Source organism: Hetaerina americana, unplaced genomic scaffold (assembly GCF_022747635.1).
Source record: "Hetaerina americana unplaced genomic scaffold, ioHetAmer1.1.p SCAF_86, whole genome shotgun sequence".
NCBI classification, from domain to species: domain Eukaryota; kingdom Metazoa; phylum Arthropoda; class Insecta; order Odonata; family Calopterygidae; genus Hetaerina; species Hetaerina americana.
In genome coordinates this window covers 1,191,954-1,205,780 of record NW_027287494.1, presented here as the reverse complement: position 1 = coordinate 1,205,780, position 13,827 = coordinate 1,191,954, and the positions used below count along the sequence as shown (strand labels likewise).

At 37.8% G+C, this 13,827-nt stretch overlaps 1 protein-coding gene across 1 annotated transcript in view; it reads right to left on the bottom strand.

The window, feature by feature from the left end:
* Positions 1–13,827, bottom strand: part of Prp8 (pre-mRNA processing factor 8) — a 62,021-nt gene that overhangs the window by 19,182 nt on the left and 29,012 nt on the right. Inside the window, exons 11-22 of the mRNA XM_071597344.1 lie at positions 10,775–10,992; positions 9,201–9,427; positions 8,069–8,278; positions 6,368–6,484; positions 5,498–5,704; positions 4,777–4,940; positions 4,572–4,698; positions 4,251–4,443; positions 3,520–3,707; positions 2,787–3,025; positions 2,504–2,650; positions 2,259–2,409 (exon numbers count right to left, since the gene is read on the bottom strand). Of these exons, the coding sequence (XP_071453445.1) occupies positions 2,259–2,409; positions 2,504–2,650; positions 2,787–3,025; positions 3,520–3,707; positions 4,251–4,443; positions 4,572–4,698; positions 4,777–4,940; positions 5,498–5,704; positions 6,368–6,484; positions 8,069–8,278; positions 9,201–9,427; positions 10,775–10,992 (2,188 nt within the window). The remainder of the gene's footprint in view (positions 1–2,258; positions 2,410–2,503; positions 2,651–2,786; positions 3,026–3,519; positions 3,708–4,250; positions 4,444–4,571; positions 4,699–4,776; positions 4,941–5,497; positions 5,705–6,367; positions 6,485–8,068; positions 8,279–9,200; positions 9,428–10,774; positions 10,993–13,827) is intronic.

The window sequence follows — 13,827 nt, the reverse complement described above, 5'->3', positions numbered from 1 at the left end:
TGGGAAAATTGGCAATTGACGAAGTTTAAATTCAAACCAACATAAATGTAAACGAAGCTTTTTAGTATTTTCACTGATAACTGATGTCACACCAAAACATCTGGCTAAATTCATTTCATTCATTCAAAATCAATTCCTTAGGTAAAAAAGGTCCAGTGAAACATACACGGGTGACAAAGTAATGCTGTATTTTGAAGAGGCATGACAATACTTAATTCACTAAAAGAGCCATTTGAGGGGATCAGGATGGTGCAGTGGCTAACATACTGGCTTCCCACCCAGAGGGCATGGGTTCTAATCCTGGAGGTTGAAGATATATTTCAGTGGTATCCCAATCCCTACTTGAGGTGCTTTGTGTAGAGTACGTTGAATGAACACGCCGCTCATCGGATGGGACGCTAACCCGCTAGCCCCTGGGTGCCCTTTGCAGGCTAATGCCGTTGCCGGGCTTCTCTCTACCCTTCCTCCTTTCCCACCCATCCCTAATGGTGCAAATGACCTCGGCTGTTGGTCACCTCCCCTATAAACTACTAAGAGCCGTTTGGTGAAGAGGTCTAGCGAGGTGAAGTAACGTATACTTTTCAGGTGGCATCAAGTATTTCAAGAGAGAAGAGGAACAGGACAAAATGGTTACTCTTTCACAGATATTAAGCAACAACAAGTTATTATGAATAACGCATTTGGGCAAAATTATGAAGCAGTGAAGCGATTAATAATGCATCATCAGTCAAATACAATAATTATTTCCAGAAATATTAAGGAACTTTGATTGCAACAGAACAGCAGCTGGCAGTCAATCAAACAAGGTTAAATGAAAAGTACTATAATTGTAATTCACAAACAATATTGTTTTAGCCTAGGACTGGTGTTTGTAAGCATTTCCTCAGTCAAAAGAGGAGCTGAAGATCAATAATTTCATTGCATCAAAAGAGCATGCCTTCCCAAGCAATCGCTCATAGAGTCAGTTTAAAGGCTTAATTTTCCGCAATAAACATGGCAGAGTCGAGAGAAGCAATCCATTCAGAAGGGATTCAAGCTTTCTTCATGAGTCCCGTGATGATAAAAATTTTAGGGCTTTTGGAGTCGGATTTGGGATTTCAATAACATTTCTCCTCCTCTGCTGGCTACATCATCAGGGATTACCATAAGTATTTAGCAGAGGCGAAGAGATGTTGGTGAAATTCCAAACCTGATGCATAAAACTCAAGATATACATGATGCAGTCTTGTCTTATTCATGTCAGTCAGTATACTTGGTAGCGTATGATTTACAATACATCAGCTACCAAGTACATATTTTACACTCTGTGTGGTTTCTATTGTTTTGATGAGGTATATAATATTTATAACCATGCCTAGAGGTTTGTAGCTTTGACAAATGTGTCCCTAAGAGGAAATTCAAAGATTTACATAACAAGCACAAATTGTTGCTGCCAAGCAAAGTCAACTTTTTATATTCCAAAATATTTTTTCTGACCAATGTGGTAGGAAATTGATGTATGATATTGATTATTATTGTATTGACTATTATGTCAAGATAAATTGCCAACCCAAATTTTTCACCAAAAACTAATGTAGACAAAGCTATGACATTAACAATATCTGTTTACCACATTAATTACAACCTCTCAATTAATTTTTTTAACATTTTCCTCACTATGTTTTAAAGGAATCGATTCATTTTAATGTTTCCTGCTTATGTTGACAACATGGCATGAGAAATATGGAATATGTGCCTGGTAATGCTTCATAATATATTTTACACACACACAGAAGGATTATCCCAAACGGAATGTCTCCATTTTTTTTAGAAATAGAAAGGAACATTTATTTTGAACTCTTTTTGGATTATTTTCAGGCATGTTCTACCATCACTACGTAAATAGTTTGAGACCAAATCTGTCATTGGCTAATTGATTTATAGTAACAGTTTTCATACATGGTTCAAGCAACTCAGTGCTGACAAATTTGTCGATGCTCAACCTTAGAATAGCAAGCATCAGTAAAATTCTATTGTTTCTGAATCATAGTTTGCATGTCAACCAAATTTTAGAATTGCCAAACTGGAATTCAAAGCATAGGAAATCTTATATTGAAACTAAGAAATGGCTATCCAATGGACATTTAAAGCATGATAAGAAGTGCACTTATCATTATGCACAACTCGTGTAGGACTACTGAAATCACATGCATACTTAAGAAGAACCATGAAGCTCCTTTCAACATTTACTCTAAGGCCACATTTGGGCCATTACTAACCTTTGGAAGAATGCGACACTCAAAACCACTCATGTTGAATAATAGATTGGGGTTATCCTTGGAATATACACTAACAAAACTGTTTTCCCACTGGATGGTGGTTACAGATCTTGGAAGTCTGTTCTTGATATCCCAAAAGACAGCTCGTCCCCTAAAATAAAAACATTATGAGAATCATATCGATGAGAAGGCATAGATCTCCTGATGGCTTCAAAAACTAGCATGAGAAAAATGCAGTTTCTTACAAATTAACATCATGTTTCATGAGACGCATTCTAGCATCACGGGGCCAGCATTTCTTGTTGTTATAACCGACAATATTTTCATTGTTAGGATCAGGATGCTCTGTCAAGTAACGTTGGATTAAATCTCTTGCCTCCTCAGCGGAGAACCTGTGAATGAAGAGGGAGAATGAACAATCCTAAAGTTCAAAGAACACATTTTGAACACAATGCAATTTCAATCTTATCAAGACATCAACCTAAAAGGCTCTAGTTTTGATTTTAAAAAATGAACAAAAATGGCTACCTGAAGAATATGTGCATTCGATCAATGTATCGGCAGAAAAGTCTGATGGGATGGGCTCCTTCAGTCTGAACATCCTGGAAAGTCAAGAAATCATTGGGCATCTGGGGGGGGCCCGCCATTTCAGAGGCACGCTGTAGACCCAATACAAGGAGGTCCAAAACCAAACCGTAATACTGCACGACAAAGGAGGCAAACTGCAAACCTCTAATGATTCCATAACTGTTTGTGTGGTTCATATCCTGTAATGTGAGGAAACAAAATTTAACATTTTCCTTATTCTTCCAGATAAGAATGGAGTAAATCGAGGTTTTCTCAGGGCTGCAGATTTACATAACACTATTAATTTTAATATTTCCTCTATGATAAAAAGTAGACCATGATTATGAAATATCACGTCACAAATTGGTATTAGAGAGATACATTAGCCAGAGCCGCACATCATGAATATCACTTACAATTATTCCCAAAAACATACATTAACATTCATTGAGACAATCACTCTTTGCTCCACGAATGCAAATGCAACGATTTTATTATTTGGCTGCAGACTTCACCAAGAGTAAAAAATGTGCATTTCACAGAGTTTTAAATGATATCCTCAATGTGTGTGTGTTATGTTACATGTGTTTAGTAATAATCAGCCTTAATACACAGAACCATGCCAATATGAGCTTCATACTGGACAATGTTGTGTTATTTCATTTCACCCTAATATGCCCCACAAAATCATTACCTTGTAATTTATGACAACATTGTTCTTTGCCGTCATGTAATCAGCAATGTTATGGTCTACTATAAGACGAAGCAACCTGTTGAGCAATGTCAAATCTATCTTCTCATACATTTTCTCAAACTTGGATTCTAAAAGGACATTGCATTCACCCTCCATGACATCCCATACTTCTTGCAAATTGTTTATACCTAGAATATGATTAATACATAAATCAGTGATACAACAAAATATCGTCAAATCCTTAAAAAAAATCACCCCAATGCTGATACTTTTTGCCATTAGGAAATATGTATTAACATTTTTCTGTCAATCAAAATCTGATAACAATATTTGCCTGGATTTTTATATAAAAACCATGAACACAGTAATCAACCCTAAGGTCTGTTTGGTAGGTGATGGTAGAGTTCTCCTAGAACTAAGCCCAACAACGTGTTAAATTCACACATCAGGGTAATAAGGGGTCCAGTTCCTTTCCCTGTGCCAGTTGGGTTTCCCAGGCAGATCCTGGCACCCAAAAAATCACATAGCTTGGGTTAAGCAGCAGGTGCCCAGAGAGGACTGCCCGGGAATCGAACCAGGGCCCTCCGGTCAGTAGTCCAACACTCTACCCACTGGACTACCGCGACCCACGGATTTTTATATAGTGACTAGCAAACAATATAAAGAATCAAATATTATTCAACACAACTCATTTCACCATGGAAAAACTACTTTAATAATAAACTAAATACCTTGGCACCACTTATACACAAGTAATGGTGGTGGTTCAGTGTCTGATGGCTTCACCCATGGGGGAAAGAGCCTTCTTTTGTCAGCCTCATACCAAAGATATTGATCCAAATAAGCATCTGTGATTTTCTCTAATGGTTCCACGTCATAGACAGGAATAAGATGGCTGTATAGATCCATGAATTCTATCCCAACCTGAGAAGAAACAATACAATTAGTAATTCTTTTTGTGTGCACAACAATAAGTTAAAGAAGTAAATAATCCTTGAAATAAAAGGTATTCTCTATAATAATTAGGTAATTAAAAAGTATTTTCAACGAACCTCCTTGAAAGCTCTTTGGGTGAGGAGATGACGCTTGATGCGCGACAAAGCCTCGTGGGGATTATCATACGCTTGCTCAATAAGCCCCAATTCTTCTCTCTGACTTTGGTTAAGACGAGACTTGACACTGAAAATAAAAGGAAATAAGACAATGGAAAAAAGTATAGTTACATAAATAATTAGACACTTAGTTGGCTGCTCTTACCTATATGCCTCCTTCAGTCTCTCAAGAGCCAGGATGAGGAGTTTGGTGTCATGTTTATATGAGAGAGGAGGAAATGGGATTGGTGCAAACCTCCTTGATTCAAGCCAATGCACGGTGGTCGTGTAAATTGCAACGGCTTCTTCAGGAGAAATGTACGGACCATCCTATAAGGCCAAAACAAAAGTCCAAAATTTCAAAACTAAATGGCTTACAATGAATATAGATATCTACTCCTAATTGCTACTGAATACGCAAAAAAATCATAATATTCATCGCTTATGGATATTATGATTCTTATCCAAATTTATTCATCAGCATTTGAGAAACTGTGACTCTCATAATGGGAATGCAATTCCACCAGTAAGTGAAAACAGACTCCCATAAATTGGATAATAAATCACCAGATTTAATTATGGGCAGATTCAAACGTATTTTCCATTCAGTATAAAACGAAGAGACATATTTGCATGTATCTAAATAAAACAGCTGACACAAACTTAAAATATTCAATCATAGATATCTCTCCATGATGACCCTAAAGCTTAAATGTTATGGTAGAAATCAAAATACTACTTTATACGCAGATGAATACTTCAATCAAGAATTATCAATTTCACCAGCTATGGGAAAGTTGAAACCAATATATTTTTTTTCAACCCCTTCAAGATGACACGTAAATCAAAGTAAGTCATTCCAACATGAAAGAAAAACAATTAAGTACCTTCAAATAATTGTGCTGCCTTTCTTGCTCAGCTTTCAGATAAAGGCGAGTGAGACGACCCAAATTCTTCTTGCAAACTGTCTTGTCAACGGTAGCTCCCCTACGAATACGCTCACGATTGTAGTGTGCAGTATTGGTCCACCAGTCAGCCTTCATCTTCACATAACGCAATATCATATTCTCAATGGGGGTAGGAAGTCCTGGCACCTGAAAAATATTATTGCAAATTCATAAGAAATTGATCTACCACTGTCAGTATTATCATCTTTTATAAAAGGCATGCGTGCTGGCAATGTCTATGACAGATGATTAAAGTGATTCTCCATAAACCACATCCTTAAAACACAACACAACCTACCACTGATTTATAGATGGGATTGTCTGAAGATAACACCCAAGATTTGAACCCAGAACTGTCAGGCCAATAGCTGAAAGAGCAGCTCCAACCACAATGCCAATACCTTTTCCAGTAATTAACAATAATCTATTAAGCTAATGACTAAAATAATTTAATTTTAAGTTTTCTCAGAAGAGTTATCATTAAAAAAGGTTGGCGACTTTACTTCAAGATGTCATTTTGGAAGTATTGAGAAGAAAATAAATTTCAGTGTTATGCATTTAGAATGCAAACAGCGTGAGAATTATCCTTGTTTGAAATGCTGGCCAGTTACATTTATGTGCGTAAATTCCTCTCCGGTCCTCCACCGGGTTATATCGTCCATATGGACGATATAACCCGGTGGAGGACCGGAGAGGAATTTACCCAGCTGATACGCCGGGAAAACACCAAATCTTTTATCAGTTACATTTATATCAAATCCCTTTAATAATGAGGCAAAAAAAGGATTTCATAAACGAAAGTCAACATACCTTCCATGGGATGTTTGCTTTCCAACAACGCCACGCCTCTGACAAGTGCTGCAGAATCGTTCGGGCTTTGTTTTGCTTAATACCCTCGGGCATCATGTCCACTATGTCATGCATGACCTGCAGTAAATAAAACTGAGTTAAAATGGACAGGGAAAAAATACTTTCATTTATACATTATTTAATTAATATACTGTCTGGAAATACAGTTCAAATAATTTTAATTAAGACTGCTTCCCAAATTTCATTTACCCAAGCATTATCTGCGACGAACCATAGTTTACTAGCTTCATACATAATGCAATAACCTCAAATGTATTCCAAAAGAGTTCAATACAAAATCTTACTGTCTACAGATGTCCAGAGAAAAGTGTCATATTTTATAAGAAAGGTGCTGAAAGAGCTTTCCTTTAAGTCTATAACAAGTGGTCAGACCAAAGATGTAAGACTTGGTTTGGCTGTGACATTAGCGTTCTCTAGTGTGATTCACAACCTATAACACACACACTCCACTTTCCAAAATACAATTGAATCTGAATATAAGCAATGTAGCACATAACATGAAAAGTAATATAAAGAGTAGTGTCCGAGGCACAGTTAACTGAATTATGATTTGTGTCTTAAGTATGTTAATAACAATGAGGACTACCATAGTGGTCAACAAGGAGGACTACACAGACGCCATTTAGTAATGTTCAGCAATGGCAACACGCGTGGAGCAGATCTGGCCATAAAATCAAATTTGACGAGACCAGGATAATATCCAAAGAGAGAAGATATTATCCTAGGCTTATCAGAGAATCGATTGAGATACTAAAAGAAAAAGATAACTTTAACAGAGAAGATGGCTACCGCCTATCAGGAGCCTGGAAAAGGATTTGGCGGGAAACCCCCGACCAATCACAGAGCAGGGAGGGAGAGGCGAAACATATATAAACGCGGCCAAAACACGTCCCAACACTTCGACCTGAAGACGCTCGTTGAAACACGGGCGAAACTGTTGTCAGAAAAACAACCTATGCGGTGACATCCCGAGAATGGAGAGTCTTTCATCTGAACGCCGCGAAAATCTACGATCCCATATGCTGGCAAGGGTTACTGCAAGAAATTTACAAATTTCACACTTTTTTTAAGGGAGTTTCCTTTCACAAGGTGCAGTAACTGATGTTTATAATTTTTCTAATTTTATTTCATGATATTTCATTTCTCCAAAGTATATTGAGTACCCTTAGGGCTGACGCATTTAATTAAATTTCATATGGTTATAATTTTTTAAAAATGAATCCTACCACACAATGTCACAGGCTTTTTATAGAAGATCCAGTATGATTTACTTTGCATAGCATTACACATTATACCATTAAAAAAATTAGAATACACATAATAGGGTAATAATGCTACAAATGTCTTCCAAACATTCACAGATGGCCAAAAATTATAACTGGTAGCATGAATCGTATTATCATTCACTGCTTTGATTAACTGAGCCATTAGTTCAGATCAGCAGAGTGTCCTACCGAGGCAATAGGAAACTTGAAGCCTCAGGCTTCACTGTCTCCGAACACTTTCAGTAGTTAACTTTCATGCATAGTCAACATCAGACCCCTACACAAATCATCACAACACTGGCTCAGTACTATTTAAATTAAAAGGAACCAGAAAATTCTATAGAAATAAACCATGGACACGGTGTAAAACACTTACAGAGGCCCTGAGCTCCAAATCAAAATGGCTTTCAACTCGCTGTTTAGTCACTGTCTTGGCAACGCCCTTTGAGTGACGACCCTCAAACTGCCGAGACAGAAGATTTCCCAGCCATCTTTCAAGAAGAGGTGTAATTCCTCGCATAAAAAAAAGCCACACTCTCCAACCAGGAGACCAGATTCCACAGCCTGGGCCTTTGCCCACTGGACCCTGAGGAATAAAAACATGACTTAGAGCAACAAGTAGTGGAAGCAGAAAGAGTAGAACATGCTTATGAATGCATTTTTCAGCTCAGATAGTGTACATCCTACTTCATACAACTGCCAAGAAGCCTCAGGCTTATCACTGACAGTTAATACAAAGTAGTCAGCCCACATTAATGGCCGATTTCAGTACCCCTACGCCATTCATCATGGCTAGTAAAACGCTAGTAAATAGTTAAGCATCAATACAAGAGATTCTGCAATGAATCACTGCCTAAGAAGCTCACATTTATTACAAATGAAATCCATTAAACAGTCAAGCATTCTTTAACCTGGGTATGATATGCAGTACATCATAGAATATAATTATACAGCATATCAAAATCAGTATTAAAAATTATGGGAGAAACTCGAAATTCCTTTCAACTAAAAAATATTTGACTCCTAGCTCACTCTAATATATTAACAATTGCTTGAATGTCAATACCGACTCATATGCAAGCCATACCATTTTTTTTACCACACTTCCAAGGCATTACATGAACAACAATGTATTTTTCCACAGTTCTTGGCATGAACACTGGAAAAATACATTGTGTTCTTCATTTAATGGACATGAACGTCCACAAAGTTGAGCCAGAAACAATCGATAAATACATAATTTAAGGCATTTGCAGAGACTACTATAAAGATGCAATCAGACTACAACTTCTTCACGCAACATCATTCGGCCGTAAAATTTCCCATGTATTTTTTCATTGGTACATACATGAAATTCAATGAAAGCCTCTAATTATTTTCCAGGTAGGCCTGAAGGCCAACCATTTGTCCACATTTTTGTCCAACCTAGGTTTTCAAGGTTGAATGATGTCGAACACCCAATGTACTGAATTTAAACATGTGTTATCCTCATTCTTGAAGATACTTACAGTGTTGAATCTGTAGTAGATGAGATGTTTCAAATCTTTGCACATTCGAATTTGACGCATAAGCTTATATTTGTACCGGTACATTCCAGTCAACTGTCCCACATGGGCAAATATATATTGCAGACCATCTGCCAACTGGAAAGCATCAACGTTGTTCAGCCTGTACTGCACGTGTGAATCAACAATCAACTTTGTCAGGCGTAGTATTTCACGACACAAGTGGAATGCTAAAGAAAAGAAATGCAATGCAAGTCAAATATTCATATGTATGGTGTGAATTAGATAATCAAAACAAAAAAGACAACAAATCAAATAATGCACATCGAGATAGCCAAGACTGTGAACTTGATAGGGGCTAGTGATCAAATGTTGCAAGTTTGTTTTATTATTTATTAATTTTGCTTTTTTGTGTATGATATAGGTATACGTGGGTCACTCTTTTCCAAACACACCCAAGTGACCTAGCGTGTGTTCCCTAACTTCCCCCTAATTTGTCACCTTGTTCCAAACTCCCCCTCCTTCAAAGGAACCCAGTGCCAATCAAGTTTACAGTCTCGGCTATTTCGTTTTTCATTGCTTCACAACCGTAGGTACGTACGTAATTTTATACTTAAATCAAATAATACCGATAAATTTAAGCCTAGAAAACTAATGATTTTTCAATGCATTGCAAATTAACAGATGTTTAAAGCTGGACTTACCAACTTTTACAACTGATGATACTTTATTTATATACAAAAAAAGAATTTTTTTACAGATTGCATATAAAGCAATCCATCGATTTCAAAGTGCCGCATGAATTGATTTGGCAAGTAAATTAAACATACATTGATCACTTATATTGCTTTTAAGCGAGTTCAAAATAAGCATTCTGAGAAAAAAATTAATATAATTTCAAACTAAAGGAATTGGGGGCATCTCTTATGTTTAGGCAAGTAATTTTTTGTTAAAAATAGGATCAGAAAAATAAGAAACATTAAAATTGAAAAATGACATCTAGGTAATCAAGCTTACATTGCTGAGAAAGCTATTTAATATAATGAGGACACATCACAGGTAGGACAAGAATGACTCAAAAAGAGTGAAACAAATGAACCCACCAAGGTCTGAAAGGAGTGTCAACAAAGAAGTAAGAATTCTAGGCCAAAGTCAAGCATTCTTTGAAATGAAAATACTGTTAATGAAAAAAGAAAGAGATGGAGGCTTATGGATAGTGTCCTTTGACTGAACAACAAATTATTCCTCAACAATAACTTCAGATACAGGAAGTTGAATAATTGAAACCTTTATATAGTTTTTTCATCTACTTTTGCCATGAAAAAATTCTATGATCATTTAACAAATACACCTTTACGTCTTGAAATAAGTTTCACTGATCTGAAAGAAACAAAAAAAAACTATGGTTTGAAAATTAAGCATTAACACATTCAACCAAGATCAGCCATTTTGAAATGTTTGGTTGATTGTTGGTAATTTCACAATTTCATTTGACATTCGAGTCCGAAAACAGCACTCTGGCCTTCACATCTGACTATTAACAAAGAATACCAATGGTGACGATTACATCATCTTACCATTTCCAAAACGAGATTTCTTCCTCTCCTTTGTTGTCAATGTTTTCACTGGTTTAAGGTTGAAGTTGTAATCTAAATGGAGATAGTTCAAGTTTTTACGATGGATCAGCAAATTCAACATGTTGTAGCCTTGTCGGCAAACCTGAAGACCAGCCTCAACCCAATCCAAAGTGGTTGTCTGAAAGAACTTAGTTGACTTGAATGAGCGGAACAAATACCTAAAATGGAAAAGTTAAACAAAAATATGAATAATGAAGAGGAAGGTTGAACAAATAATGTAAAGGAAGGATGTATAAATAATATAATGTAACACAGGAAGAGTCAAATGCATTGGTGCAACAAAGAATAATTCTTCATACTTTACAAATGGATTTCCACAATGTATTGGCTTCAAAAGTTTCTCAACGATTCATTTAGAGATCATTAACTAAAAGACAATTTTTTGGTAATCTACCGGTTAAGGTACGGTTTTGGATGGACATTATTCCTGATTAAATAATTTGTGACCCCTAGTAAAACATAACATTCATACTCTGCATCAGGTCCCTCTTCATCCCTGAGTGCTTTCTTCCTCCCTTCATCCCGTCCAACATCCCTATCCTGTTCCTTCCCTTTCCTCGTTTGACGAACATTCACCCCTAATTACAGTCTTCAACATCCCACTGCCGGTCAACACCCCTTTCGTCCACTTTTCCTGCCTCCATAGGATTGCTCCTAACAAACCCCTCTCTTCGCCCACCATACCAAGTACTTCCTCATTTGTTTTCTTCTCTGTCCATTTCACCTTCTCCATTCTTCTCCACACCCACATTTCAAAAGCCTCCAATCTACGTCTATCCTCCTGCTTCAATGACCACGTTTCCGCGCCGTACATAGCTACGCTCCATATTAAAGTTTTTACGAGTCTTTTCTTAACATCCTTACTCAACGTCCCCGTCATCACCTCCCTCCTCCTTGTGAAAGCCTCTTTGCCTAGCGCAATTCTTCTCCTTACGTCCCTACTACTTTGACCATGTTGGTCCAAAACGCTACCGAGATACGTAAACTGTTCTACCTGCTCTAGTTTTTGCCCTCCTATTTTAATGTTTAGCTTTGCCTTTTTCTTTCTAGAAAATCGCATAACTTTTGTTTTATTAATATTGATTCTCATCCCACCCTGTTTTCCAATTCACGAAGCAATGCTTGCAACCCCTTGGCTGACTGACAAACAAAAGCCTGGTCATCAGCAAACCCAACTAATTTTACCAATTACCCACCCACTTTCATTCCTACCTCCAGTTCTTCCCATGCCTCTTTGACCATTTCCTCTGCATACAGGTTGAACAGCAACGGTGATAATGGGCAACCATGCCTTACACCTCTTCCTAACACTGCCCATCCGGACTCCACAATCCCCACTCGCACCTGAGCAGTCTGAGACATGTACAGGTTGCGGATTAGCCTCCTTTCCCTCCAATCTATTCCTATTTTCTGCAATATAGTCATTAGTTTTTCCCCATTCACTGCATCGAACACTTTTTTGAAATCTACGAAACAGGCAAATACCTCCTGGTTGTGTTCTATATTCCTCTCGATTAATAATCTCATTACTGCAATGACATCATGCGTAACTCTCCCCTTCCTAAACCCATCTCTATCCTTTTGTTTATGATCCTGAGAACAACTTTAGCTGTGTGGGATATCAACCTTATTGTCCTGTGGTCGTCACATGATGTAGCCTTTACCTTTTTCGGAATAGGAATTAAAACTGATCTCACAAAGTCTTCCGCCCAGATTCCTTCCTCATAAATACTACGAATGAGCCCATATTGCCTCTTCTTCCCACATTTTCCTAAACATTTCAATAGTTCCGCGGGAATGTTATCCACCCCCACGGCCTGATTTAGTTTCATCTCCCTTTATGCCCTTTCTATCTCATTGTCTAGTATGCCTGGACCTAAGCTGTCTTCTTCTACGTCTTGTTCCTTTTCCATGTCTAACTTTGTTGGTCTAAGCTCTTTACTATACAGTTCTTCCATATATTCCTTCCATCTCTCTTGGATCTTTCCTGCGTCAACTATTACCTTACCCGCCTTATCTCTGACTGTTAGCATAGCTCATCCTTTCTTACGTCCCGATAACGATTTAACTTTGCTGTACAGCGCACCGATTTCACCCTTCTTCTGCAGACTTTCCATATCCTCGCACTGCGTCTTCCACCATGCTTCTTTTGCTTTATTTGTTGCCCGCCTCAATTTATTGTTACATTCTTTGTGCTTCATTTTGCCTAATTCTCTATTTACATTCTTCCAATTTCGCCGCTCATCCATCTTTGTAATCATCTTATCCGCGATCCACGGTTTCCTAGTCTTTTTAGCGTTAACGGTTCCAATAGTGTCTTTTGCGGCTTCAGACAACCCTTTCTTGATCATTTCCCATTTTTCTTCTATAGTACTAAGCCCTTTACCATCCTCCATGATTTTCTCTACTGCCTGTTTGTATTCCTTCCTTTTCAACCCATTTAATGCTTCTGTATTCCATTTTCTAACTCGCCGCCCCTGCCTTATCTTTTTGAAGCGTACGCTACATTTCATAACAACTAAATTGTGGTCAGAGTCCACATCCGTCCCGGGAAGCGATGCGAATTTATCACACTGTTCCTAAACCTGTGTCTAACCAGGATATAATCTAGCTGATATCTTCCTGAGTCACCTGGCATTTTCCATGTATACCTGCGTCTTTTGTGTTGTCTAAACCAAGTGTTGGTGATGACTAACCCCTGTCTCCTGCAGAACTCAACTGCTTTCTCCCCGCGGTCATTCCTCGTGCCTAAACCATAGTCTCCAACCTCGTCACCATCTCTTCCTTCGCTTGCCGTCGCGTTACAATCCCCCATCACTATCAAATGTCTCCCTGCAGGAACACACGCGATTATGTCCTCTAACTGATTGTATATCCCATCGACCTCTTCTTCCTTATGGTGCTCGGTGGCATGTATACCTGAATAATAACCAAGTGCGTCGGTTCTCCTTTCGGGGAGGGTTAATGTCAATATGAAATAAAATATTCCAATA